Source organism: Coptis chinensis, chromosome 3, assembly GCF_015680905.1.
Source record: "Coptis chinensis isolate HL-2020 chromosome 3, ASM1568090v1, whole genome shotgun sequence".
Taxonomy (NCBI): Eukaryota; Viridiplantae; Streptophyta; class Magnoliopsida; order Ranunculales; family Ranunculaceae; genus Coptis; species Coptis chinensis.
The window spans coordinates 26,343,016-26,370,907 of NC_141458.1; the positions used below are offsets into that span (position 1 = coordinate 26,343,016).

At 40.2% G+C, this 27,892-nt stretch overlaps 6 protein-coding genes and 1 long non-coding RNA gene across 10 annotated transcripts; 4 read left to right on the forward strand and 3 right to left on the reverse strand.

The window, feature by feature from the left end:
• The first annotated feature begins 2,682 nt into the window (after positions 1 to 2,682).
• On the forward strand, positions 2,683 to 7,972 carry LOC147508893 (serine/threonine-protein kinase/endoribonuclease IRE1-like). 2 transcript variants are annotated; one of them, XM_086601259.1, is made up of 7 exons: positions 2,683 to 3,223; positions 3,343 to 4,268; positions 5,640 to 5,954; positions 6,929 to 7,286; positions 7,368 to 7,525; positions 7,673 to 7,793; positions 7,882 to 7,972. In XM_086601259.1, the coding sequence occupies exons 1-5, from the start codon at positions 3,194 to 3,196 to the stop codon at positions 7,518 to 7,520; spliced, it is 1,782 nt and encodes a 593-aa protein (XP_086457385.1). In that variant the 5' UTR covers positions 2,683 to 3,193; the 3' UTR covers positions 7,521 to 7,525; positions 7,673 to 7,793; positions 7,882 to 7,972. The 2 variants fall into 2 exon arrangements, with proteins under 2 accessions (XP_086457385.1, XP_086457386.1); XM_086601260.1 differs by having other exon boundaries at positions 7,368 to 7,520.
• LOC147508894 (uncharacterized) lies at positions 7,933 to 8,478 on the reverse strand. The gene is made up of 2 exons (XR_015218296.1): positions 8,346 to 8,478; positions 7,933 to 8,153 (listed from the first exon to the last, which is right to left on the reverse strand). It is a non-coding gene; the product is annotated as an uncharacterized LOC147508894 (long non-coding RNA).
• LOC147508895 (plasma membrane ATPase 2-like) lies at positions 8,400 to 14,832 on the forward strand. Of its 3 annotated transcripts, none has more exons than XR_015218294.1 (11): positions 8,400 to 9,469; positions 9,553 to 9,735; positions 9,821 to 10,068; positions 10,187 to 10,219; positions 10,314 to 10,395; positions 10,534 to 10,670; positions 10,756 to 10,929; positions 11,637 to 11,826; positions 11,908 to 12,076; positions 12,331 to 12,938; positions 14,509 to 14,832. XR_015218294.1 is itself a non-coding variant. In XM_086601261.1 (9 exons), exons 2-5 carry the CDS (start codon positions 9,950 to 9,952, stop codon positions 10,623 to 10,625), a joined length of 324 nt encoding a protein of 107 aa, XP_086457387.1. In that variant the 5' UTR covers positions 9,594 to 9,735; positions 9,821 to 9,949; the 3' UTR covers positions 10,626 to 10,670; positions 10,756 to 10,929; positions 11,637 to 11,826; positions 11,908 to 12,076; positions 12,331 to 12,652. The 3 variants fall into 3 exon arrangements, 1 of the variants encoding a protein (XP_086457387.1); XR_015218295.1 differs by having other exon boundaries at positions 9,206 to 9,469; positions 12,766 to 12,938; XM_086601261.1 differs by lacking the exons at positions 8,400 to 9,469; positions 14,509 to 14,832 and having other exon boundaries at positions 9,594 to 9,735; positions 9,821 to 10,066; positions 12,331 to 12,652.
• A 1,468-nt stretch (positions 14,833 to 16,300) lies between these two features.
• On the reverse strand, positions 16,301 to 16,663 carry LOC147508896 (uncharacterized). Its single transcript, XM_086597650.1, has one exon. The coding sequence runs from the start codon at positions 16,661 to 16,663 to the stop codon at positions 16,301 to 16,303; it is 363 nt and encodes a 120-aa protein (XP_086453776.1).
• A 304-nt stretch (positions 16,664 to 16,967) lies between these two features.
• Positions 16,968 to 18,189, reverse strand: LOC147508897 (uncharacterized). Its single transcript, XM_086597651.1, has 2 exons — positions 17,865 to 18,189; positions 16,968 to 17,755 (listed from the first exon to the last, which is right to left on the reverse strand). The coding sequence occupies exons 1-2, from the start codon at positions 18,187 to 18,189 to the stop codon at positions 16,968 to 16,970; spliced, it is 1,113 nt and encodes a 370-aa protein (XP_086453777.1).
• Positions 18,190 to 20,640: 2,451 nt separating this feature from the next.
• LOC147508898 (uncharacterized) lies at positions 20,641 to 21,684 on the forward strand. Its single transcript, XM_086597652.1, has one exon. The coding sequence runs from the start codon at positions 20,641 to 20,643 to the stop codon at positions 21,682 to 21,684; it is 1,044 nt and encodes a 347-aa protein (XP_086453778.1).
• A 1,980-nt stretch (positions 21,685 to 23,664) lies between these two features.
• Positions 23,665 to 24,414, forward strand: LOC147508899 (uncharacterized). Its single transcript, XM_086597653.1, has one exon. The coding sequence runs from the start codon at positions 23,665 to 23,667 to the stop codon at positions 24,412 to 24,414; it is 750 nt and encodes a 249-aa protein (XP_086453779.1).
• Positions 24,415 to 27,892: the final 3,478 nt, after the last annotated feature.

The following is a 27,892-nucleotide window of genomic DNA, read 5'->3' on the forward strand; positions in this document are numbered from 1 at the left end:
GCACATAGTCAAGGATTCTTATTGTCGTGTGCTTGCTTGACTTGAACTTGACTCTGCACTGCTTCCCATAGATGCAATGCTCACAGAACCCCATACTTGGCTTATTCAAATTCTTCAAGAACCCTCGCTTGCACAACTCAGACAAACCCTTTTCACTCAAATGCCCTAAACGCATATGTCATATCTTAGTGCACTCAGAATCATTACTACATGCACTCACTGCTACATCGCCTATCACCGTACTACCTATCAGAGTATACAAGGTTCCATGTTTTTGACCCTTCATAACAACTTAAGAGCCATTAACAATATTTAGAACTCCACTTTCGCCCACAAACTTGTGGCCTTTGGAATCCAAGGTACCAAGAGAAATAAGACTTTTCTTTAGCTCAAGAACATGTCTCATATCGGTTAAAGTCCTCACTACACCATCATACATCTTGACCCATATAGTTCCAATTCCTACCGTCTTACAAGCAACGTCATTACCCATCAAAACGGAACCACCATCAATGCTCTCATAAGAAGTAAACTACTTTCTATTCGGGTACATATGATAGGAACATCCGGAATCAAGAATCCACTTTTCGGTTATATAGTCTTGTGTGGACACACAGAGACTAAACTCACCCCCTTCAGAGCCTGAAGCATAACTTGCCTCAATTTTTGCCTTACTTTTTTTCTGACCATCTCTCTTGTTCTCTTTCTTCGGGTGAGGACAATTACTTGTGTAATGTCCATTTTCATCGCAATTGTAGCACTGTACATATTTTAAAGGCTTCTTTGACTTGGACCTAAAATTCTCATTGCTTGTAAAATTCTGTTCATAAGAATTTCCTCTTTCCACTAGCCCCTGTCCTGCATCAATGCTATTCTCAACTCGTGTCTTCTTCATCAACTCATAAGAAAGAAGCGCAGTTTAAACTTCATCGAGATCTACATCTTCTCTGTTCATAAAGTTAGTCATTAGATGCTCATAGTTTTCTGGCAAAGAGAATATTAAACATTCCGCTTGATCCTCATCATCCATCTTCATGCCAACATTCAAATAATTCGCTAGGTATTGACGGAACTCACTAACGTGCTCTTGCATCGTTGAACCATCTATCATCATGTACCAATAAAGACGCTTCTTAAGGTACATCTTGTTAGTCATGCTCTTGGTCATATATATAGACTCTAGCTTAAGCCAAATACCGGCAGCGGTATCTTCTCCCATCACACTATACATAACCTCATTAGCAAGACACAGCCAGATTGATGAACAAGCCTGTAGATTGAACTCTTCCCAATCATCATCACTCATACTCGCCGCCTTAGATTTAATCCCCTTTAAAGCTTTATGCAAACTTTGTTGGATGAGGATGTCCCTTACTTGGATTCTCCAAATCCCAAAATTATTCTTCCTATTAAACTTCTCTACTTCAAACTTAGCATTTGATATCTTGGGAGCCATTTTTTCAAGTTACACACAATAACAAAAACAAACTTTAACTCAGGAATTTAATCGAACACCTTGTCTACACAAATTTCTAGGTCGTAAACCTACGCTCTGATACCAATTTCCTGGACCTTGACACTCCTTGGAACTCTTGACATATAAGTTTTTATTCTACGATTTTTTGTTTTGTTTCAAATTTAATTTAAGTCAAGCTACTATGTTTATATCTTGGAAGTACTTGTTTGTGTCATTTCATGTCATTCATGCCACATATGTTGCTTTTGGACTTAATGGTGGAATTTGAGCCGAGCCGCTCATTTAACTATATGAGCCGAGCTCGAGCTCAAATTAAAGCTCGTGTAACAAATGAGATTGATGAAGCTCAGCTCGTTTAGCTCAAATATCATATTTGTAGTGTAAAATAACCGAGCCACTTGGGCTCGACTCGTTTAAGCTTGGCTCGAGCTCGCTCGTTTAACTATATGAGCCAAGCTCGAGCTCAATTTAAAACTCGTGTAATTAGCGAGCCGAGCTTGAGTATGATAAAGCTCGGCTTGTTTGGTTCGAATTCCACCCTTACTTGGACTTTGTTGATTAATATTTTTGTCATTTCTTAATTTTTTTTCGTAGATATTTTACTAACTTTATGATTTTAACATTTTAAAGCAGCTCAGATGTAACTTTGGTAGTCACCCAGAATGGGACAATCCATCTTTTACCCCGTGATGACAATATACGTGCTTGGTCATTCTACTCGGGAGGCCCGATTTGGTCTTCTTTTCAAAACTTTTCTCTTGCCCACAAGTTCGAAGAATATGCATACATGGATGTTGAACAGAACTGCGATTTGATTCTATATCGAAATGGCAATGTTAAGGAGGTAATTTTTATCTGTTCATTTTTTTTTTCCACTCATGCTGCTAACCTGTTCTTCTTAGATTTCAAGTTCAAATGATATTGTTTACTATTTTCTAATAGATCTAATATTTTTCGGCACAAAGAATGGCAAGGGGCTTGTATGTTGTATCAAAACATAATTTTCTAATGTCTAGTTTGCCTATTTCTTTTTAGCTCTGGGAGTAGAAGTCGTTTTTCTTATTTTGGGCTTGGGCACTTTGCCTGCACTCCAAACCAGACTCGCTTAAGTGGACCAGACTTGTTACTTTTCTTGGACTCACTACCTTGGCCCACCTCGAAGGACTTGACTTGAGTCTTGAATTTCTATCGGTCAGTCCTCTTCTGTTGCCCAGTTATTAGTGACTGATCACTGATGTACATTCCTCTGAGTCATCGCGAGATCTATGTCAAAACCAAACCCTGTGAATGTACTTCCCGGCCTAAATAACCCTTAGAAATACACAGAATATCTACTGAACCTCCACCAATAGTTGGTCCTTCTAGCATAATCGTTGTCTTCACGTTCTCTCCTGAGTAGACTTGTTGAACTTGAACATACCGAACTGATTAATAGTATTTTTAATAAAATATTCACTCTGAACTGCCTAATTCCTTCCTGGATTTTAAGCACTTCAAACTCACTCCATTTCCACCCTATAGCACAAACTGATCTCTTCTCCCGCAGTATTTTGCATCTACAGGGTCCTTGTCTGCTAATTTCTGAACTCTCTTTTTTCAAGATAATAGGCCATACCCCAATCCTCTGTTCGGTAATGGGTTCCTGCCACACTGCTCCAGTCCAATAAGAAGTTTTAAACCAATTCACAAGTCAAAGAAAGCTGTTTTGATGTCCTTATGACTTTGTACAAAATTCGAAAACATTGGGTAGGATGCTAGCATCTCATATCAAGTATCATGTTCTCCTTACAGGATTGCGATCTTAACATTTTATGGTTTTAGTTGAAGTGAAAGTCATAATGCTCATAATGTCTTTGTTTTTGCAGAAAATTTCCGTGTCAATGAGCGAACTTATTACACGTATGGCTTGGATTACGCCAAACCGGCTTAGTGCAATTGCAGTGACAGATTCGGCAGTTTTTCTAGTGGATTTTAACACGGGAAGGAATATTGATATGGCGCTTTCTTCTTACGAAATGCTTCAAATTATTAGGATAGACTATCTTATTCGATTTTCTTCTCCCAACCAAATGACCATTTGGAATCTTTCTATAGCTCAATTTTCTGCTGAAGTCTTATGTATTGGTGCAATAGTTAGTAATAAAACTACTTTTTGTGGAGAAAAAGTAGTTATACATCGACTATGTAGTCATGATTTAGAAAGATGTCATGAAAATAAGATCGTGAATGAGACATACTCGTTCAGAAAGTTGTTTTTCAGTTTGGGAAGTGTTTGTCTGTTGATTCCCTTGAGTTATTATCTCAGAAAGAAAAGGGAGCATGATCAGACGGTAAGAGAAATGGTAAGGGAAGATGTCAGTGATAATAAGGACAAACAGGAGAACCCCAACAATGATGATTCCAGTGAGGGGGATGATTGTCAGTTGAAGTTTGTGAAGATAGAGGATCAACTTTCTATAACAAGAAGTGGTGATATTATTTTCCATGGATACTTTAATGAGAGGAGATGTGTAATTATGCGGGTTCCGATTGATAGAAAAATTGTCATTAAGAATGAGCTCAACATTGTTTCTCTATTTGAAGGAATTGAAGAGATAGTTCAAATTTATGGAAGTGAATGTGACAATAACTACTATTATATCGGCATGAGTGCCTGTGAATCTGATCTCTACAGTTTGTTACATACATCTTCAAATGATGCCTCTTCATCAATATGCACAAATATTTTGCAGAAATGTCCATTAAGAGATGGAAACGGAGCTCCAACTAAACATCTTTTGCAGATATTGAGGTATGTTTATTTATTTTATTTTTTTGTTTCAATTTGTAAATAACTTGTTCTAATTGGTTTTAGGAATGTCACTTATGGTAGTTTACACAATTTTGGGTTTTATATATCCTAATTGTTCATGCAACATACTGAATAATAGATTACTAGGTTAGCGACTATACTTCGTGTATTATGTTGCTAAATTATGACTTTCTGGTAAATATTCATAATATTAACAGTAATTTGTGCTATTAGTATTCCAAATGATTCAGGGCATTAGTTATCGGAGCGATCTATGAAATTCATTGTGGCTTTATTTGTTTTTGAACGGTACTTATGTCTGTGTTGGTTCTGTTGCTTTATCATTCACATGATGCACTAGTGCTTTGATAGTGTGAATTCACTGATTGAGAGGAGCACATAGTGTTGGTATATTCTGTCGGGCATTATTCTTAATGTTTGCTATGCATGACAAAGACATTTGTGTTACCATGTTGAATGATAGTTGGTTCTTTATTGGTAATTATTATTTCAAATGTAGTTGTTGTAGGTTTGATTGGCTACGGTTTCTATATGAATTGGTAACTATAGTCATGGACAAAGAAAGAAAATAAAGCTTTGAGAACATATCAGCTAGTCCAGCATTGCATAATATATTTACAGTCCCTCATTAATGCAAGAAAGTGCATTTGATCAACTGCGCTCAAGTCCAGCGTACGTATTTTAGTCCCAGGTTCCTTACAATTAAAATTCTTAAAATACACACACACACACACACACACACACACACACATATCAAGAAGACATATCCAATGAATGGATAATTCCAGCTAATATATAAGTCATGTCCCCGTGTCGGATGCATTTTGGGTGCCGCTTTGGACATGGACGTGTGTATCTGTGTCATTGTAACTTAGGTAAGGAACCAAAAGTTGGGTCCCTGTCTCTAAAATTGGATTTTAAAAACGTAGGTTGTCATTATTAATTATTTTCCATGCATGGGTTAATCAAAATATATGATTATCACACTAAAGAGAACAATGATGTTTAGAAATTGGCAGTGGTGGCTTTTAGCCTATAAACCTACCAGATACCAATTTTTTCTTTATGTATGTCTTGGAATGCCAGATAACGCTTGTTATTGTTGATTATAAATGCTTTTCTTACTTTGTTTGCCACAAACTGTCCTCACTATTGTTTATATATCGCAATTGTTCATGCAGCCTACTGAATTATGTTGCTTAATCATGAGTTTCTGGTCAACATTTGTATTATTGGTTATTCTGCCAAGATTATCCTACATAGTTTGGCTGTTGCAATTTTCCTTCGTCTCAGTATTTCAAGTTAGACATTGTTATAGTAAGATGATGTTTATAATTTTTTCATCCATAGTGATGTAGCTGTTGGACTTGGGCACTTGAGCAAAAACTGGGTCATCCATGGAGATCTAAACCTGAAGAATATATGGATTCGAATTAACAATGATAAACTTCAGACTATGATTTCTGGTTTTGGTCTCAGCACAATAGAACTAGAAAACACCTGTGATGATGATTGCCTTTGTTTCGTAAGGGTAATCTTCTATTGCATCACAAGTACTGAGCTTCAAACGAATGAAGAAGTTAAAGGTTGCTGGATGTTGGGGAGATGCAGTCCTGAAGCACAGCACTTGCTTAAGTTGTTGTTAGATTTTACAGCTGAAAGAAGGTAAATTAGGTTATACTCTTTGTTTCTTTACTGAACTAGTGTACTTGTTCTCACATGTTTGGAATTCTTTTTTTTTGTAAGTCAGTGATCCATACTTTTGGGCAGGGAAGCTGTGTCGTTTCAGTTTAGTTACTGAATGCATTACTTGTTTACTTATTTAGCATTGAGGATTTGTATAATAGATGAATTGGGCAAATTGTTAAGTGGTACAATCCTTTGGCTAACCTTGCTTGGAACCTTGGTCACCAAAGTGAAAACATAAGAAAAGAGCTGATTACCTGGTTTAGTCCCCTTTGTGCTTTTGAAGATTAGGAGCGCAGTTGTTAAGAACCAAAACCCAGCATTTGATATACGAATGCAAATCCACTTAGTCCCATATCCCATTCTATCCATCACATATGACCAATAAAGCTCCAGGATAGATGGTCATAGGCTTTCATCATATCAACTTTCACCACCACACCTCCACCTCCTTCTTTGCCTGGCATCCATGATCTCATTAGCTGTGAGACACAACCTAATATTTGTCTACTTCAAAAAAAGCATTTCGGTAATGGGAAACATTAGACAGTGGCCGTGGGTCTTTGTTGTTAGGATGGAGGTAGTCGAGTTGCCAATTATTCTCAACTACCCTTTTCATATATCTGAAAACTTTTGTCCGATAGACCACTCTATTTTATTTCTTCTCCAGCTTTCAGCCTATTGTATTGTTTGTACTTTCTTTGTTTGTTGCTTTACGGTTACTTGTTTTAGTTGTAGATTGTCGGCTAAAAGGATTTTTAACTATTTTGGGTAAATTTAAGACTTTCACCTTTTAAAAAATACATAAAACATATTTGTATGGGTAAAAACATTATAATTGATCACCCAGTTTCTAGTGTAAGGTTTGTTTCATGTGTTAAAAGTTTGTTATCTGTTGGATGCCATATTTTCCTAAAGAATTACATTGACAATGATAGTTTTTTTCTGTCCAGGATTGAGGCAAGTGGAGCTTGCAAGCACCCATTTTTTTGGGATGCTACAAAGCGTCTTAATTTTTTCAAAGACACAAAGGCTGTTATAGAAGGTGACTTGGCTATCCAAAAAGATGGTCAAAAAGGAAAAAGGGAGATCCAAGAAGCCCCAGTCAACCAAGTTGTAGATAAACTTCAGAAAAAGTATGAATCATTGGATTGGAAACCACAGCTGGACACAAATTTCAGAAAAGCCATTGAAATGGTGGAGGCTTATGAAAAGCTTAATGTCCGATACAACTCGAACAATGTTTTTGATTTGCTGAGGGTGATAGTTAACTTACGAGGACACATTGTTGACTATCCACAACTGAAGAAGGTTTGTGGTTGAATAAAAAGTTTTGTCCAAATTACAAAGTTATTTAATTTCTTATTGTTTTAACTTTTTCTTTAACTTCAGAAATTTAAGGGAATTCATGAAGACCCAGATGATTTTTATGCATATTTTTCGAGGCGGTTTCCTGATTTTCTTATGGATGTCTACGAAACTGTTGAACAGTACAAGCATACATTCAGTGAGCAAGGAGATCGCATCAACAAATATTTTAACTAGGTAAAGTAAGTATCTGTTTTTACTATATTTGCAACATATATCTTGTACGTTATGTTTCATCTACTTTGAGACCATTCATATCAAAATCATCAAATTATGACTTGTTGCGTTTAATCAGGGACTAACGTTTTGTGTGTTGTACGTATCTGCAGGCAAGAGCTGGTATTAGGGAGGTACATTTTCTTCCACTTCCCTGTGGACAAGAGCACTGCTGTTACTTACATTGATGCTGATGGAAGCTGACATCGGGCTAGCAACGGTGCCCCTGAGCAGGTAATTTTGGTGTTCATTGTTCTCGTTGTTGGAGAAAGTATACTGGTGATAACTGGCAAATTCTCATGTTTCATTTGTGTGGGTGCAGATATTGGAACTTTGCAACTGCAGAGAGGATGTTAAGAACAGGGTTCATGCTGTAATCGAAAAGTTTGCTATAGTAGCCATATTTATGACCATGGACATGTATGGAGGACTCTGGAGTGACTAGTGTCACTCAGCAAAGGAGAGGGCCGCACTCACGCATAGGGCTGTTAATGGATCGGGTCGGGTCAGATAAGAAAATTGGGAATCTGAAACCGAACCGAACCGATAAGAAAATTGGGAATCTGAAACCGAACCGATAAGATATAGGGTTAACTAGTATTACCCCTCACTAGATGAGCCAATTAGGATTTCCCCCCTACTAGATGGGGAAATTAGGGTCTCCCCCCGAAATACACACAAAAAAAACACGGTCAGACTTTTTTTTTGTGTGTATTTGGGGGGGGAGACCCTAATGTCCCATCTAGTGTTGGGGGATCCTAATTGGCTCATCTAGTGGGGGGTAACACTAACTAAAACCGAACCCGAACCGACCCGAACCGAAAACTAAAATCAATTCAATCCAAAATTAAATCGATTAATTTTAGTCACACAATTGATAAACATATATAAAATTAATCATAAATATTACTAAAATGCCATCTTATCGGTTCGGTGGAGGGCAAACCCGAAACCAAATCAATATCTTATCGGTTCAGTTCGGTTTCGGGTCGGTGGAGGGCAATCCAAATTATCAAAACCCAAACCGTTTTTTATCGGTTTGGTTCAGGTTATCAAAACCCATTGACAGCCCTACTCACGCACCAAGGCAGATGGCGCAGCGGAACACTGGAGCAAGACCAAGAAAGAGGGGATTTCGTGGTCCAGAGGGTGACACGTGGATCCCCATCGACCGAGAGATGATAAACAGGATCTAGGGTCCTTAGTGGACTGCTTAGAGAGTATATAAGGTAGAAAGCTAGGGTTGAGAGGAAGTTTTTTCCCATTCCAGAGGAAGACACAATACTTAGGGTTTCCAAAGAGCGCTAGAGCCTTCGACAGCGCCGCCGACTTCCCCAAAGGAAGGAGGCACATAACCATCGTTCGTTCACTATCGCTATCTCACCTATATCCCCTTCCAATAGAACATACCACCAACGCGTGGAACTACATCAGGCTTGATCCCCTCGGCGGGGTATGTAGGCAGCCACACGGCTCAGTCTCTTCTATAGGCTAACCCCAACCCCTTCCTCATAGGCCCTACAACTCAGTTTCCAATCCATTACATGTCATATCATCCAAAACCACTCAGATCGACACCTCTCTCACTCCAATCTAGAGGAGTGAGATATGTAAGCTCGTATGTCAGCTTTTTGGGTCGTACATTCGCTGAGCGAGGACTTCAATCATTGGCTGTTGGTAGACAAGTATTTATTAGACTAATGAATTTCTATTCATGTATATATAGTTTATAGTGCCTTACAATCTTGTACCATGCGATACATATCTTGTACCTGAGAAAGCAAAAGAAAGTTTGGGTGGGCCTTGGCAGTTTGTTTGTCTGTTACCTCTTTTTGATCCTCCCCGTTACGATAGTGCAGAAATCATCCTCAGGGATCTCAACTTAGGAGTGAATGTCAAAATGATTACAGGTATGTTTGGTTTGTTGGACCTACAGTTGTTGTTCTACTTGGTTATTATATGTTTGTTCTCATATTCCTTTTCAATATTTCAGGAGATCAATTTGCCATTGCCAACGAAACTGGCCGAAGGCTCGGGATGGGAACAAACATGTATCCATCATCTTTATTACTCGGTCAATACAAGGATGCATCCGTCGCGGCCCTTCCTGTGATGAGTTAATTGGGAAGGCTGATGGCTTTGCAGGAGTATTTCTCACTATGCTCTCTGTCTAGTAGTATTGATCTTTTCTAAATCTCTGTCACTTATATCCATTTTACTTGTATTTTTACTGAGACTGGTAATTTTTTCTGGTTTGACAGAGCACAAGTACAAAATTATGAAGAAGTTGCAAGAGAGGAAGCATATCTGTGGAATGACAGGAGATGGTGTGAATGATGCACCTGCTTTGAAGAAGGCTGATATTGGAATTGTTGTTACTGATTCTACTGATGCTGCTCGAGGCGCTTCAGAGTTCAGATATTGTCCTCACAGAACCTGGTTTGAGTGTTATCATCAGGGCTGTGCTAACTAGCAGAGCCATTTTCCAGAGGATGAAGAACTACACTGAGTTACTCATATTTTATATCTTCATTATAAACTTGATGGTTTCTTTCCCCTGTGTTTTTTTGATAGGTAATATCTATGGTTTCTCAATATGGTGTAGTCATTGTTTATCTATTTTGCAGATTTATGCAGTCTCGATCACTATCCATATTGTGGTAAGTGTAGTTGATAATCGAGTTTGAAGTTCCAAGGTTCAGACACTATAATTGTGGATCTTGATTCCATCTTTTATCTGTATTCCCTTTTCAGTTTGGATTCATGTTTATTGCTCTAATCTGGAGGTTTGACTTTGCTCCCTTCATGGTTTTGATCATTGCCATCCTGAATGATGGTAAAATATACTCGAATCTCTTATATTCACTTGAAGCTCTTCCATTGGTTACATTTTCAAAATGATATTTCGAGTCTAATGCAATGCAATTATTGCTGTATCTTTATGGACAATTGTGATTTATGACAATCTTAAAAGATCAAGTGAAGCCATCACCTATGCCTGATAGCTGGAAACTGAAGGAAATTTTTGCAACTGGTATCGTGCTTTTGGAAGTTACTAGGCATTGATGACGGTGATATTTTTCTGGATCATGAGGGATACGGATTTCTTCAGTAAGCATTCCTCGTTTCCAGATATATAGATGATTACTTGGCTTGATTGAGTTCAGATCTTAATCATCGTGCTTGTGCATTGTAGGACAAGTTCAATGTTAGAGTAGTCTGTGACAATGATAGAGAAATGATGGCGTCCTTGTACCTTCAAGTGAGCATTGTGAGCCAGGCACTCATTTTTGTCACTCGGTCACGCAGCTGGCCATTCGTCGAGCACCCTGGATTACTCTTAATGGGTGTATTTTTAGCTTCTCAGCTGGTAAGCGAGATCTTTCCCTTCTCACTCCCCGCTGTTGTGATGATATATATAGTGAACATGATTCATTGTGGTGGGCGCTGGTGGCTCATAGTTATGGACTTCTGACTCAGAAGACAACTAACTTGTGAACACCTTCCACTTTATTTTGTTATTTAGTTGTTCATGGTAGCCGATTTCTTTGTAGTGGTATTCCAGAGATCATTGGTACTCACACATCCACTTTTTTTTTGTCTTACAATTTTGAACTTTTAAATTTTTTCTATGGTTCATAGATGTATAGTTGTGGGCTTTCTGACTGCAAAAAACCACTTGAACACCTTCCATTTGATTTGATTAATTAATTCATGGTAGATGATGTTTGATTGCTGTTATTCCACAGATCACTGATCCTCGCGCATCCATTTCATTGATTAGATTATTTAACTTTCTTTTTTCATTGTTTATATAGTTCATATGTATATTTGTGTACTGTGTTTCAACATTACTTTTTTTTTTCAACTGCTATTTGAGGGATCATCTCATCTGTTATGGTAGACTAATGATTGTTTTTGTAGTTTTTATGCTACATGTAAGTGACCAAAAGTAATACTCTGCTATTTATTTATTGTTGTTATTGTTATTATTGTTGTTGTTATTATTTTGTTTTTTAAATGTAGTTCTGTATAACTAGCGCAATATCTTATTTTTAACTAGCGCAATATTTCCAGGTTGCAACTTTAATTGCTGTGTATGCCGCAACTGGGGATTCACAAGGATCCAGGGTATTGGCTGCTGCTGGGGTTGGGCTGGAGTCATCTGGCTTTACAGCATTATACTTACATCCCTCTTGATGTATTGAAATTCATCATCCGCTACATCTCTAGTGGAAAGGCTTGGGATAACCTGCTGTAGAACAAGGTAAATCCCTCTCCTCACCTTCTGCTTAATAATTTCAGTGAGTCATTTTTTTTTCGTACTTTTTTTTTGGACCTTGCACAGAGAACTCTACATGGTCTTCAACCTCCCAAGTCCAATAACATATTCCCAGAGAAAAGCAGCTACATGGTCTTCAACCTCCCGAGTCCAATAACATATTCCCAGAGAAAAGCAGCTACAGGGAACTTTCTGAAATTGCCGAGCAGGCTAAGAGAAGAGTGGAGGTTGCAAGGTACTTATTGATCATTGCTACTCCTTTTATAATCATCTTTTTTCGCATCAAGTTAAGACACTTCCAAGATAAAAGTTACTTTTGTAAATTACTGTCCTTGATGTCGTTGTCTATTTTATTTGAAGAGATCCTTTTATTGTACTTTAGGAGAGTTGCAAAGTACGGATGTTCAATTTTTTCAAGGGCTTTATAAAAAAAAAAAAAAAAAAAGGAATTGAGGGGACAACTGTTTGTGCTTGATTTGATTGATACAGGTCTTGACATCGACACGTTCCAGCAGCATTACACTGTTTGAGGAGAAATGCTGAACAGAGAAATATGATATTTTCATCAAGATACGGAGACAAGAAGGAATTAAAACCAACCTTTGAAGAACAATTTTATATAGGTCTTTTGGTGAATATAGTTTTATACTTTTTCTTCAATGAGCAGTACTGTAAATGCACTCAATGCGCAGTGTTCTGCACCGTCGATTTTGAATCTTTCATCAAAACTGAATAAGGATAAAACCGGTAGATCAGTTGTTTAACTGGCGTTACCAAATCTCAGAAAAAGAAAATTACTCTTCATTCTCAACCTTCATTGCCTCCTCGTCACCTCAAAACTGGTACAATTGAAAATGAGTGTTTAAGAATGACTTTGAATCTGAAAAAACACTCTCGCTTGTGTTCTCTTCTCTTCTCTCACAGTGTCCTAGATAATCCAATGGACGACGGGCACACAAATACCAAAACGACGTCACCTCGTCAGCAAGAGGAAGAAGACGAAGAGCTGCATAGCCTTCTTGTACCCAATATCGACGATCTGCCAGTCAGCCCTACCTCAGCCACTGACTCCAATTTTGTTACATATTTCGCCCGTGGTGAGTCTTTACCTTACTTATATATTTCTTGTCTCTGTTTGTGTGTTGTGTTGAGCTGACATAGATTGATAGCTCTAATCTCCTCCTTACTGTTTTCAGATTTCATAAATCCAGGGCATGATCAATATGTTCATCGCCACGCTAATTAAGAAAGAGAAAACCCCCGCATTGAATAACATATTTCTGGAATTCATGTTAAACTAAATGGTCTTGTTTTCTTTTTAATCCAAAAAATTAGGTTGTGTCATAGGCTTGGCCCCGACACACATTGCATTGAGAGAGAATGAGCTTGTTAAGTCTGTTGATTTCAACGTTGGAAAGTCCAATTGAAGCGAAATTAAAGTCACAGGAAAACATAAAAGGGTAATCCTTCTCGCACTCCAGGCCTAGTTTTAGCTCCCCCTGAATTTGTTCGATCTCGATACTCATTCTCAATTGATGCTTAATTCTGAAAGTTGAAACTGTGCGACTTGAATGTGACTTAATTAGTCAAGATGGTAACATGGTCGTGTGGTGCAAAGTAATTGCTTCTCCAATTTGGAGTGAGGATTTTGGTTGACAGTAGAAAAGGGATACACGCATGACATTTTACATTTGATAAAAACTTTGAAATTGTTTATTACTGTTTTAGCTTTAAGAACTGATGATGATCTGATATGTTTGGTACCTTTAAGAACTGTTTTAGCTTTGAACTATTGCACTCACTGTAATTTGCGCCTGGTGGTACATCTTCTTGTATTCATATCCCAAGGTTTGAATCCATCCACTTGTTATAGCCTTCTTTTTTGTTGTAACAGGATTTAATTACTACACACTTTTTACACATGGCATCTTGCTTGGTTAGAGTAGTCAGTGGTGCATGAAAACCTTATGGCGTTAGAATAGATCGAGAAGCCTATTCTCTTGTACAAGGTTGACAGACAAGGACTTTAATATCTGAGATCGGGTAATCTGATAGGGGGACCATTTAATTTTTCATATATATGGTCCTTTTAACACTAAAAGACTAATCTCATTAGCGATAAAGTGTCGATTTTGTATAAATATTTTGAGTATTAATTCGTTGAGGCTCGACATTTAGGGTTTCACAGTTCTTCAAAGGTTTCCAAATAAAATGTTAGTCATTAGATGGTCCTAAGGACTCTCATCAGGGACAACTGTTACTGTGTACAGTGCAACAAATTGTTGTGCATTACTCTGGTATATTGCAGTAATTCTGATTTTGGTTTTTCTCTAATCTAACACAGTGAGCTGTGATATAGAAATAAATCTGCAAGGTGCCTGTGTGAGGAATACCTACTCTTGGTTCATATTCAAATCACTATGTGATTTCTATAAATTGATTAATTATATTTCTTAAAGTTAGTATATTGCACAGCTATAGATATTTGGTTTAAGACCAAAACAAAAGAAGATTCATCCATTGCATGAAATCTTTGTTTGTGGAAATGCAATCTTATTTGCTTCAGCAAGCTTGTAAGTTGAAGTAACTAAAACTGGGGCATCTTTATATTTTACTTAAATACTATGCCGTGAAGCCACAACTTGTTCTTTTTGCAAGCATATTCAGATATGATAGCAGAGCGGAGAAAACAAGTGAACAGTGGTGTGGAGGACACATTTGGTTTTACAAAGAGCTGATGATCCAAAGGAACCTGTTATTTATATGAGCCATTTTGATCTCTCTTATCGATTCTGTTAAGTAAAACCATCCAGCATTAGTTATAATGAAAAAAAAGTGCAGGTGTAAGTACTTTTCAATGCTTATATATGCTTTTTTTTTTTTCTGACAGAAATACTGAAATATGGATTCCAGAAATACTTGTTTTTGACTACTTTATCTCTAACATGAAATTCAAATGCAGTCCTATTCAAATACCTCTTTAACTTGAAATCCTGAGTTGTTGTATGTCATTTATATTATAGAGGTACTATGTGATGTTCACTACTTCATTCACGACAAGGAAGATGAAGATTTTGTTTTAGAAAAATCCTTCAGAGAACATGGGAAATTAAAATTGAACAGAACCTTAAATACAATTCTAAGCACAACCATGAGTTGGAAGTACTAGAGAAATCCTTAGTGTAGTTGTTCTACCCAAACTCTTGGCAAATCATAATTTCAATAGAATAAGCTCGCTATACTTGCCCAATTTTCATTTGTAGTAGGTGATATTTCTGGTGGTCATGGCTATTGTTGTCAATGTCCAGATGAACCTCAAAACCAGCTACTAGGACTGAGCAAGAAGCCCAAGAACTTTGCACTTGACCTCTCTCTTCAACGTTGTTATTTGTCTTGAACCCAAATCCTCATCTTCCTGTTTTTTTAGGTCCGTTCCAGTTCCATGGTGCTCAGTGACCATGTAGCAATATCTGATACTGTTATTCATTACATAATTCTATAAAAAAATTTTCTACCACCCAACGGACTAAAGTAACTTATACCAAGGTGAGGGATCTTCCAGCCAAATTTTAAGAGAAACTAAATGCCTAAATCAAATGTTGTCCCCCAGTACAACAGCTTCAGAAGCAAATTTCATATTAGCGAAGCAAAATATAAACGCGTTATTGGAGTGAAGTTGCACACAACTTTCGGTAAATAGTCATGCCATCTCTGTGCTGCAAAAGAGTAAAGATAAGAGGGGCCACTTGTTTAATACCAGACATTGTTATCCTCGCCATTAATTTTCCTGAGTAGCAGAGAGATCCCAAAATTTTGAGACTCACTAAAGTACATAAAAAGGAATGCAGGGGTGGATCCAGGAATGTTAAGCGGGGTAAAAATTATAACAATGTCCCACCAAAAACTATACATGCATCGCTTTTATATTTCCGACAAACATCATACCAAAAAGTAATCATCTTTATTATACTATTCAAAATAAACAAAAACAAATGTCTTCACATAAATACATACTCACAATAGATCTTGACAAGTATAACAAAAAACATCTAAAAGTTAAAACATGACACTAATGAAATTGTGATTTGCGAGGTTTCTTATTAAATTCATCTATTACTAACTCTATATCAACTTCGTTACCAAACTCCCTTTCGATATATATAACTATGCAATCCGCAAGAAACTCGTCATCCATCTTGTTATGGAGTCGTGTTTTGACAAGTTTCATAGCTGAAAAGGCTCGTTCAGCAGTCACTGTAGAGATAGGAAGAGTCAAGACAAGACGAATCAATCTATCAATCAAATGATAAATAGTTAACTTTCTTGTTTCAACTAAAGCTCGACATAACTCATAAATAGTAGACAATTTCTGAAAACAAGGATGACGAGTCACATCAAGCTTATAATGTTGTAGTTGACTTCTCAAAATAAGTATCTCATAAATAATATTTTACAATAATCAATAATATTTCTCGGCAAGCTTGCAAATATCATAAATATGAAAGTGCTTAAAAGCATCTTTCGGGTCCAAAGCAGAACTAAGAGAAAGAAGCTCCATTGCCTCCTCAGAGAATCTACTCTTCAACTCCACCAACTGGTAATCTATTACATCATTGAATATATCAACATGGTAGTGGTGCTCAACTGTAATACAATCATTCTGTTGGCAAGAACGACGTGTACCCGTCATATGACGAGAGCTCATATTAGGAATATCAATGTCATGTTTCTTCCAAATAGAAATCACATCCCCAAGGAAACTATCCCAACTTGTTTCTCCAAACTCTTGAAGAAGCTCCTTCGTACTTGAGACTAAACCCATGGCATTTAGAATGTCTTGAGACTTCACTTGTAAGGCTTTTCATAGTACATTTGTGATTCCCATAGTCATATGCAATAAATGAAACATAAAGACAAATTGAAAATCTTTCATAGCAACATAAGAACCCTTAGCTTCCCCACGCATGGTGTTACTAGACCCATTCTTCATGATGAGTTCAAGAACCGTACAAATTGCATTATACATCTCCATCAAGCTACAAATGAATTCATAGTGAGAACTCCATCGAGTTTCTCCAGCTCGTTGCAATGTACAAACTTGATTAGCACCTCGTCCACTATTAAGCTCACCAATTGCTAAACAAGTTTTCAATTTCCTCTTTTCGAGCTTTCTCTAACTGTTTTTTCCTCTTAGGCGAAACATGGAGATTAACAATAGATGCCAACTTTGAAAAGAATAACCAAACATCAGAAACATCTTTAGAAATCGCAACTAATGCAAGTTGTAGTCGATATGCAAAACAATGCACATAATATGCATAAGGACACTCCTTAAGAAATAGTGCTTCTAATCCATTCCATTGACCACACATATTACTAGCACCATCATAACCTTGGCCTCTCATATTTCCTCCAATAAGCAAATTCTTACTAGCAAGAACTTTGGAAATCTCTTTTTTCAAAGTTAATACACAAGTGTCTTCAACACCAACAATAGCAAAAAACCTCTCTCTAACAAAACTATCACGATTAACAAATCTTATAATAATTGCCATTTGCTCTATCCGTGAATTATCTTGTGCTTCATTCACAATAATACAAAACTTTGCGTCACCAACATCCTCACGTATTTTCTTTCTCACATTTTCGGCAAATATATGCAAAAATGCCTTTTGAATACCATGTGAAGTATACATGGCATTTCCCGAACAATTACCTACTATTTCAACAACTTTCTTGTTCAACAATTTTGAAAACTCGAACATTGCAAGGAATCTTCCACAATTCTTTGACTCATCATGGCCTCTAAAAGGAAACCCTTGTAGTGCAAGCATCCGAATACATTGAACAACATTTCGGAATAGGATCCGATTATTTGCAATCGCTTCATTAGGAAGTCTATTGATAACACTATCTATATGTTGAGAATGATTCATTAGATTCTCACAATACAATATATGTTGCCGACCTATGTGGAGAACAAAGACCACCTTCATGTTTCAAAAAAGTGCATTGTTTCTCACTGTTAACTTTCCTCCAATTTTGAAACTCATCAATGGTAAACACCGGATGCTTCGGAGGATTGGTTTCAAAGAGAAAACAATAGAAACAATATGCTCTATCCTTGTGGAGTGAGTACTCTAGCCAAGGAAATAGTTTGTACAAATTAGCGTTGAACCGACGTCCTTGCTTTCCAAGATAATCTTTTTCGTTCTCATGAGCCAGTCGACAAGGTCCCATTCTAAGATAAGCTACTCGGACTTCATCACGCTTAACAAGCGGGTATTCATATATAACAATACGTTTATCCGGATCACGTTCAAATAGAGAAGTGACATCAACTTCCATAGGTGTAACTTATTGAGCTTTGGAAGAATGTTCAACTCTGACTTTTTGGACTCGAGAAGAAGGTTCAACTCTTTCAATTTCGACAACTTGAACTTTGGTAGGACGTTGCTCATCCCAATCAAGTTTTGAATTATCAAGAATAGATGTTGAAGTTTCACCACTTTCCAGTTTATCATCTTTTCGCTTATAGAACGATAGAAGAGTTAATGGTTTTTTGGGCGCTTGATGATGCGACATTGTAACCTAAGATATTAAATAATTATCAATATACAATAGATAGAGAAAATAATTATCATTGGGTGTTATCACATCATCCACACAATCCAAAATTTTTAATGCATAAAACAAAATCCAATTCAAACAAATAGTTCTATTGGTGTCACTAAATCCCTAGACAAATAAACAAATTCATATAAATAATTTAAATAAATTGGTCTTAACTAAACTAATGTATAATGCACAAACATTTAAACAACTAAACAAGTATCATAATAAGTTAATAAATTGAGAATAATTGAACTAAAAAATTTACCTTATGAGAATAAAAAGAGTTTGCAAGAGTCGAAGAAGTGAAGAACCGAAGAAAAGAATAAGCAAATACTAAAATACTAAAATACTCCTAAGACTGAGATACTACCCGACAGTGCTGTCACCCGAGAGGCCGAGAGTTTAGACCTTTAGAAGTTCTGACTTCTGAGTTACCCGAGAGGCCGAGAGTTTCTCTCTGTTCGTTATTTCTTTTGAGCAACTTCTAACTTTGTTCGTTATTTCTAACTTTCTAATGGGCTGGGCTAAGTTTGTTAGGCTTAAATTTCTATTTTGAACACTACTACTTTTTTTTTTAGGAAAGCTTGGGTGTGTTGCAGCCCACCCCCGCCCCTGGATCCGCCCTTGAATAAATGGCCCTGGACATAAAAGCAGTCATGGGCACCAACACAATAGAAGTTCCATCAGAACATTAACTGTTTGGTTCGATGCAAGCAAGTGCAAATAGCAAATGGGTGTAATTACATTGTAATGCACGAGGAATTGCAATGACAGTTCACTTCACCTGTTCGGTTAGAGTAGTGTAAAAACTACCTACATTTTTTTCATCTTCTTCACAAATATATAACTAAACAACCAGACGATTTTCTCCTCTCAATAATTCCAAATTCTAAATACACACTTTAAGATTAAAACAAGTCTTTAAATACCGAACAGTTTATTTTTAGATCTCATTCATAAAAACTATCTAAAATCTTTTTTTTTTCTCAATTTTTTTCTTAAATTTTTTATCTAATTTCGACAGAGATTCAACAAAATTAGTTGATTTGAGTTGGTTTAAATCTTCATAGAGAGGAGATTGAGATTCAACGAAAGAAATTAGTTAATTTGAGATGGTTTATTCTTCATGGACAGGAGAAATTGAGATGAAAAAACTAAACTTTTATTTTCCTTGCTGGTGGGACAGCTAAAAAAGAGGAGGAAGTAACCAAAAACAGTTACGAAAGAGAGAGAAAAATTGCAAATAGTTACACAACAAGTTGTCTCCTGACCTATTTATACGGTGCACATGAGTGCAACTTATTTGCATAACTGCCCACTTTGCATTAGTGGGCCAAACACCAGTAAATAAATAGTTAGTGGGAAATAAGTGCAAATGCATCCCATTACAGTGAACCAAACAGAGCAAAGTTTCGTGTACATACACATTCTATAGCGACCCAAATTATGACAGCTAGGGGATCAGTGGCAGATGGTGATGGTAGCGAGATAGTAAGTAAAACAGGGAGCATCCTAACAGGATCGCGGCTATGGAAATCTAGAGGAGAGGGGGAGGCACATGAGGCCGAAGGTCGACGGATGAATGCAGTGAGCCAAAGTTGGAATGAACCGGGCATCAGATAAGTGTCATCCCCACGCGGCATAGGATAGAGGATCTGACCCATCAGTACGTACGGAAACCCTACACGTGGTGACAAAGAGACCGAGAGATTGATGGACAGATGGATGATCAGGAGGGAATGGAGAGGGGTATAAAGAGAACAGTGAAAGAGAGAGAAAGGGAAGAAAAACTAGGGAAAAAAGGGATAGAGAGAAAAGTGGGTACAACATTTGGTGCGGTCTGTGGGGAGAGATAAAAGCCAGTAGAGGAATGACAACGAGGGTGAAGAGAAGAGTAGGGAGACCAAGAAAGGCGGTGGTCACGGAAGAAGAAGTGGAGTCAGTAAGGAGTGATGGAGGGGAGAGAGGCAGGGAAGAGAGGCAGGGAAGAGACAATAGTGTCAGATTCAGAAGAAACGAGGCTGTTGCATGAGGAGATAACAAGGTTGAGGGAAGAAAACGAAGGGCTTCGAAGGGAGAAGGAGACTATAGAAGAGTCGGAGAGATACGCGTCGGAGTCGGAGAAAGAGGCCGAATCTGGTAGATAATGTGATGACAGGACTTACTAAGGAGCAAGTTTGAGAAATGATTGCCAGCGATTTGAAAACAAACCTGGAGCAAGCCAAGGGCGCTGGTGGGGCGACGAGTCAAGTGGTGGTGGGACTAAACCGCAATTTGTTGGCTGATGCGGTGTGGAAGTCTAAGGTTCCAAAGAGGTTCAGTCAGCCCAGGTTTGAGAGGTATGAAGGGAAGGGAGACCCGGCGGATCACATCCATCACTTTCGTCAGCAGATGCCACTGTGGCAAGAGTCGCGGTACGATGGGTTGCGATGCATGATGTTTCCCGTGAGCCTGAAAGGAAGAGCATCTAATTGGTATTACCAACTACCGACTAAGAGTATAAATAACTTTCAGGAGTTAGGGCAAGCTTTCATAGACCACTTCATACATCAGAAGAAGCGGGTAGTAGGTATCGCGACATTGTTTAATGTAAGGCAGAGATCCGCGGAGTCGGTGATGGATTTCTTGTGCAGATTCAAGGCAGAGACGTTGAAGGTGGAAAACTTGGACGAGAAAACTGCAGTGATAGCTTTTGAGCGAGGGTTACGGCCGGGAATTAGGGTGCATGAGTCCGTGGCCAAGAACGAGATCATGACATTGCATGATTTATACCCGAGAGTGGAGAAATATATAAGGTACGACGACACTATGCAGAAAGAAATGAAGAGGCCAGGAAAGGCAGTGTTGTCATTGGAGAAAAGCGAGGACCGTCGAGGGTATGATGCGTCGGGCAAGGGAAGCGATAGGTATAGAGGTAATTCATCGCAACCAGAATGGGGCCGGGAGGAGATCAGAAGGGAGAATAGGGAGAAGAAACCCTACCGTGAGATGGAACAGGTCGCTGTAAACAGGCCGTTGGGCAAGATATTGCCATTGATTCAAAATTTGCAGGAGTATGAAGGGCCGCGAAACAAATCAATGGAAATACCAGGCAGGCTGTATTGTGCTTATCATCAAATACAGAGCCATGAGACGAATGACTGCTATGCATTGAAGTGGTTGGTACAGAGGATGATAGGGAAGGGGTTGTTGAAGGAGTTTATAAAGGAGAATGGGAAAGAGGAGTAGGTACCAAATCAGGGGAGGATACTGGGAACGATCAACGTCATTTATAGTGGAGAAGTGTTAAGTCACAACGCCTACCGAGACAAGATTAGATGAACTGCGAGTATCCGGCAAGTCAACGAGGCCCCACGACAGTCGCGACCATCTCCATGGTTCGCAAGTGCAAAGGGGAGCATAGTGTTTACTGACGCAGACCTTAGGGCTGTCGACTCTCCTCACGAAGACGCGTTAGTAATCACAGTGGCGATTGGTAATTATATGGTAAAAAGGTGCTGGTGGACTGCGGCAGCGCTGTGGATTTGTTGTTCAAAGGGGCAATGGAGGAGATGAAGATAGAGAAGAAGCAATTAAGACCCTTATAAACAAATCTGTATGGGTTCAATGGAAGTGTGACGGAGCCTTTGGGAGAGCTCTTGCTCCCTGTGACATATTCTCTCGATTCAAGGTGGTGGATGCGGGCTCACAATATAATGCCATTTTAGGGAGGCGGTGGATCCATGAGATGAAGGCGGTACCATTGATTTATTACCAGGTGATCCGGTTTCCTACCTTGACTGGGATATATGAGGTCCGCGGGGATCAGGTAACGGTGAAGAATAGTCATCAGGGAACAGTGAAGAGATGGGTTCGAGGAGCAGAGGGAGAGACCTCGAATCCCAAGAAAAGATATGCATAACAATTACAGTGTGTCTCTACCGAAGGGGAGGCTGAGTCATCGGTGGGACCGAAGACTTTGGATGAGATTGAAATAGTGAATTTGGGGACGGGAGAGGAAGAGAAGTTCACGTTGATAGGGGCCAGTTTGTCGGAAGAGTTGAAGAATGAGTTGGTACGGTTCTTATCTGAAAACAAGGACGTGTTTGCTTGGGTAATTGAGGATGTCACAGGTTTGGACCCAGCTTTCGCATGTCATCGGTTGCACATGAGGGAAGACGCTAAACCAGTAAGACAGAAAATGCGAAGCGTGAGGCCGAAGTATGCTGAGGGAATTCGAGAGGAGGTCGCGAGGTTAAAAGGAGCGGGAATAATATGAGAGGTGGAGTTCACGGATTGGTTGTCTAATGTAGTCGCGGTACCGAAGAAAAATGGCAAGGTTCATATGTGTGTCGATTTTACGGATGTTAATTCAGAGTGTCCTAAAGACAGTTACCCGATGCCACGAGTAGATGAATTGGTGGACAGAACAGCGGGATTCAAAATATTTTCGTTCATGGATGCATCAATGGGATACAATCAAGTCGCGATGTATGGACCAGATCAAGAGAAAACTGCATTCGTGGTAGAAGGGGGGACATATTGCTATACTAGGATGCCATTTGGATTAAAGAATGCAGGGGCCACCTTCCAGTGAGTGGGAGAGAAAATGTTTGAGAGCAAGATTTGAAAGGGAATGGAGATATACATAGACGATATGGTGGAAAAGAGTATGTTAGAAGAGGAGCACTTAGAGGGGCTGAGGGAGACATTCAGAATACTGCAGATGCATAACTTGAAGCTCAATCCAAAGAAATGCACGTTCAAAGTGACCACGGGAAAGTTTTTGAGTTACATTGTTACCTATCGAGGGATAGAGGCTAACCTTGAGCAAATTAGAGCCTTGGTGGAGATGCCATTGCCACAGAACGTCAAAGAGGTACAACGCCTAGCGGGACGGGTCGCAACATTAAATAGATTCATATCAAAGTTGTCAGACAAATGTAGGCCGTTGTATCAGTTGCTAAGGAATACGCCAGACTTCATATGGACCGCGGAATGCGAAAAGGCATTTAAGGAGTTAAAGGGTTATTTGGGTAAGACACCTTTACTGTCGCGACCGGAACATGGGGAAAAATTATACTTGTATCTGGGGGTGTCTCGGAGTATGCTATTAGCTCTGTCCTGGTCCGGGTCGTGGACAAGATAGAGAAGTCGGTGTATTTCCAGAGCAAAACCTTACTGGACGCCGAGACCCGGTATAGTAGAGTTGAAAAATATGCACTGGCAATGATATTCTCGGCCCTGAAATTGAAGCCGTATTTCGAGGCACACTCGGTGGTGGTGGTAACGAATCTATCTCTGAAACAAGCGCTGAAGGCAGAAAAATCAGGAAGAATGTTAAAATGGGCGGTAATGCTGAGTTCTTATGAGATACAATATCAAGTCATAACTACGAAGAAGGCACAGGCAGTGGCAGAATTCCCGACAGAGGATCCCACTTGGGGGGATGAGATGATCATGGAGCCAGAAAGGTGCACTGAGCAAGACTTCTTAAACCCCTGGGACAAGAGAAACGGGTGGATGGTGTTTGTAGATGGATCCGCAATGGACATATGCAGCGGAATAGGGGTAGTGATTGTTACACCAGATAACCACAGGATAGAACTCACCATGAAGTTGGGATTTGCTGCGTCTAATAACAAATCAGAGTATGAGGCGGTGATAGCGGGTTTGAGGATGGCTGAGGACTTGGGGGTGAGTGAGCTGACGGTATACTCGGACTCGAATCTAGTGGTGTGTCAGGTGAATAGAGGGTTTGCCGCCAGGTGCCCACGAATGGCGAGGTATTTGGAAGTATTGCATAAAAGGTCCGCTAAGTTTACGAAGATCAAGTTCGTACATTTGGGCCGCGGGGAGAACAGGCATGCTGATGCCCTGGCCTACGTGGCTGCGGCCATACCAGGATTAGAGGAAAGAACAATAACAGTAAGGAGATTGGACAAATCGAGCACTGAGGAGGCAAACGAGGTGTGCTAGGTCACAGAGGAAGATGATGGGTGGATGAAGCCCATCAAGAACTTTTTATCTGGGAAACAAATTACTGATAAGAAAGCGAGGAGGAGGGGGGAACAAGCTTCTCAGAGGTACATTCTGTTAGAGGGAGAGTTATATCGAAAGAATTTCAGTGGGCCATTGCTGAGATGCCTCGAACCAAGGTTGGCGCAAGAAGTACTAGTAGAGTTACATGGGGGAGATTGCGGGAGCCATTCAGCGGGGAGAACCACAACGCATAGACTGCTAACACAGGAATACTTTTTGCCCCACATGAAGAAGGACGCAGTGGAATTTGCTAAGAGATGTGGCAAGTGTCAGAGATTTGCTCAATTGATTTTCACACCGGCCGAACCCCTCCACAACGTGTCAAGTCCGTGGCCGTTTGCAATGTGGGCGATGGACATAGTGGGGCCGCTACCCATGGCCAACGGCAAGAGGAGGTTCATGGTGGCCACCACAGATTATTTCACAAAATGGATAGAGGTTGTACTCTTGCAACAGGTGAAGGAGACTCAGGTAATTATGTTTTTGTGGGAGAACATCATATGTAGGTTTGGATTGCCATATGCCATTATTGCGGATAATGAGACTCAATTTACAGGAGCCAAGGTGTAAGAGTTCTTGCGGGCATACAAAGTGAAACAGAGATTCTCGGCACCATACAACCCTGAAGGCAATGGACAGGCGGAGTCTTCTAACAAAACTATAATGAACAATCTTAAGAGGAAATTGGAAGATAAGAAAGGAGCATGGGCTGACGAACTGAATCATGTCCTGTGGGCCTACAGAACCACACCCTGGACAACCACCAAAGAAACCCCATTCTCTTTGGCCTATGGCGTGGAGGCCGTGATCCCGTCAGAGATGGTGGCATCTACTACCCGTACGAGGGCTGTGGAGGAAGGTTCAAACTGGGGTATACTGGCGAGAGACTTGAACTTGGCAGAAGAAAGAAAGGACACCGCCCGGGTTAGGCTAGAAGAATATCACTAGCGTCTCCAGAGACAATACAACAGGAAAGTCAAGCCGTGGCAATTCAAAATAAGAGAGTCAGTACTCCGCCGAGTAACCCCAAGTACTAAGAGGCAGAATGATGGGAAGCTGGGGCCCAATTGGGAGGGGTCCTACACAGTGGTGGAGATAGGAGGAGGAGGCACTTACAAGTTACAAACAGCGGAGGGAAATTAGTAGAGAAACCATGGAATGTGAGAATGTTGAAAATTTTTTACACTTAATTGTAATGGAGATCCAAGGCAAGAGACTGGAGCTGTTTGTAAATATATAATACAATGACACTTTTGAGAAAACAAAAAGAATATCACCTATAATGAATTGTTTACAAATCCAACTTGGAAGAGCGGAGGGACGAGCCCTTAGCGGACGAAAATGGCAAATTGCACATGGGGGCATAGAGAGTTGCCCCAGAAAACTTCGAACGAATCAAGAGGGACAGCGGGGGGAATGAGCCTTTCGTGGGCGATGATGCCCAAATGCGACTTGGGGGCAAACTAAGCTGCCCCCAACATTTCCAAGGTAGCGGGGGGGATGAGCCTTTTGCGGACAATGAGGTCCAAATTCAACTTGGGGGCAAACGGAGTTGTCCCCAACATCTCCAAGGTAGCGGGTGGGGGGAATGAGCCCTTCGCTGACAAGAGGTCCGAATCAAACTCGGGGCAAGATGAGTTGCCCCGACAGGCCTAGGGCCCAAAAGAGCACGCAGAGTGGGATGAACCCTTCGCGGATGAGAGTTACAAGTACCACATGGGGGCAAAGAGAGATGCCCTAGCAAGCTGCACACTAAGCATAAAGAGGGGACAACGGAGGGGATGAGTCTTCCGCGGACAAGTGGTCCAAATCTAACACGGGGCAAGATGAGTTGCCCCAACAGACTGCATGGCCTAGGGGAGCCTGCGGAGTGGGATGAGCCCTTCGTGGATGAAAGTAGCAAGTCACCTAGGGGGCGGAAGAGTGGTGCTCCAGCTAGTCGCCAAACTAGTCAAAGGGAGATGAGATACACAACGAGGCCATAGAGAGTGTGGTCTAGCGGGAACACCGAGAAGGGGAGAAAAACAAGGGGCCTGGTCGTACGGGTGCATGGAAGATGAATAGGTCAAGTTGGCACCTCGTGCCTAGATTTCTTCAGAATTAAACATCCAGAAGGGGTTGGGGAAATGCATAGAGGTGTTTGAAATCATCTTGGTTAGGCAAGTCACAAGATCAAGAGCTAGCAGAGCCCCGGTATTGCATGTTACTATGTGATGCCGAGACCCAATCAATACTGCAGCAAGGGGAGAGAAATACACAAGATGAATGTAACAAAATTAAGCACCATGAAAATAACAACGGAGTATCACATGTGGCCTGTGTCAAAGTTAGTAACAAAACAAGGATGAGCAAAATCAAATACAATCTTGAAAGACGCAAGGAGGGCCATCAATGGGGCTGGTCTCAATCCTGTGATAGGACGTCGGCAGGGAGAGTCTATTCGGGTGATGTCGCGGCAGGTTCTGAGGAAGCGTTATCATCAACAAGGGCATCGGATAACATGGTGGAAGGATTATCAAAAACAAGGTTCGCGGCATCATTAGTCTCTAGTAGTGGAGATGGGGGCTTCTCTGGGAGGAGGCGACCTTCTTTGACTAAACGGGCATGCTCTTCATTGAGTTTTTTTAGCTAGTCACCTGTCGGCTTGTGCGTTGAAGCTTATCTGAAGCTGCTCCATATCTTTGGTGTGCTGCAGAAGGAGAGCATTGGTGCTTTCAGTGTGTTGGAGGAGAAGGGTCTCACAATGCTTGCTGAAGCGGTCATTTACTCCATCCATGAAATTTTGGTGAGCAGTTTCAGCATTTTTCAGCTCATCCTCAGCGCGAAGCTTGGTCATATTCGCGGCTTCCAGATCAGTTTGAAGACGGGCGCAGGAGGCCCTCAGCCCGTTAGGTCTGCCTACCTCCTTCTCTAAGGTCTCCACGGTATTCAGTGAAGAGAAGAGGTCGCGGATCATAAAGGACATGTCCAAGCTCGCCTAGAAAGGGAAAGGAGGTTAGATTACTCAAGAGATGAATGATGGATGCACTGTAAAAGAGGTGGCTACCTTTTCCCAGGCGGTGTAGAGGGAAGTGCGGTGTTGCTTGAAGGTGCCGCTATCCGCATATGCTAAATCACGGGGGAGATGAGAACCATAGAAAATGGCAGATGCAACAGCAGGGTTCTCCATAGCGGAGTCCGCGACATTGACTTGACGTCCGCGCACCTTGAAGGTGGGACAGAAAGCTTCAGGAGTGACTTCTTTGTCGGGACGCTGGGTCAGGGAGGTAGGAGGAACAGCCACTGCGGGTTCTGTAGAGGTGGAAAGACGACTGCGCTTGAGAGGAGCTGAGGCTCGATCGCCAGATGAAGGCTCCGCAGCCACAGGGGCGTCCGACGGAGTGTTGCCAGATTGGGTGGCAGCCACCTCTATCAC

What these genes read in the sequence shown, in the direction of transcription:
- LOC147508893 (XM_086601259.1), top strand. Translation starts at nt 3,194, where the DNA reads ATGACTTTGTACAAAATTCGAAAACATTGG. An exon ending in GATTTTACAGCTGAAAGAAG is followed by an intron (nt 5,955 to 6,928) that starts GTAAATTAGGTT and finishes TTTTCTGTCCAG; the next exon opens with GATTGAGGCAAGTGGAGCTT. An exon ending in ACTATCCACAACTGAAGAAG is followed by an intron (nt 7,287 to 7,367) that starts GTTTGTGGTTGA and finishes CTTTAACTTCAG; the next exon opens with AAATTTAAGGGAATTCATGA.
- LOC147508895 (XM_086601261.1), top strand. Translation starts at nt 9,950, where the DNA reads ATGCTGCTCGAGGCGCTTCAGAGTTCAGATATTGTCCTCACAGAACCT. An exon ending in AGAGGATGAAGAACTACACT is followed by an intron (nt 10,067 to 10,186) that starts GAGTTACTCATA and finishes TCTATTTTGCAG; the next exon opens with ATTTATGCAGTCTCGATCAC. An exon ending in CATTGCCATCCTGAATGATG is followed by an intron (nt 10,396 to 10,533) that starts GTAAAATATACT and finishes CAATCTTAAAAG; the next exon opens with ATCAAGTGAAGCCATCACCT.
- LOC147508896 (XM_086597650.1), bottom strand. Translation starts at nt 16,663, where the DNA reads ATGGGTTTAGTCTCAAGTACGAAGGAGCTTCTTCAAGAGTTTGGAGAA.
- LOC147508897 (XM_086597651.1), bottom strand. Translation starts at nt 18,189, where the DNA reads ATGGAAGTTGATGTCACTTCTCTATTTGAACGTGATCCGGATAAACGT. An exon ending in AAATTGGAGGAAAGTTAACA is followed by an intron (nt 17,756 to 17,864) that starts GTGAGAAACAAT and finishes CTCAACATATAG; the next exon opens with ATAGTGTTATCAATAGACTT.
- LOC147508898 (XM_086597652.1), top strand. Translation starts at nt 20,641, where the DNA reads ATGATTGCCAGCGATTTGAAAACAAACCTGGAGCAAGCCAAGGGCGCT.
- LOC147508899 (XM_086597653.1), top strand. Translation starts at nt 23,665, where the DNA reads ATGATATTCTCGGCCCTGAAATTGAAGCCGTATTTCGAGGCACACTCG.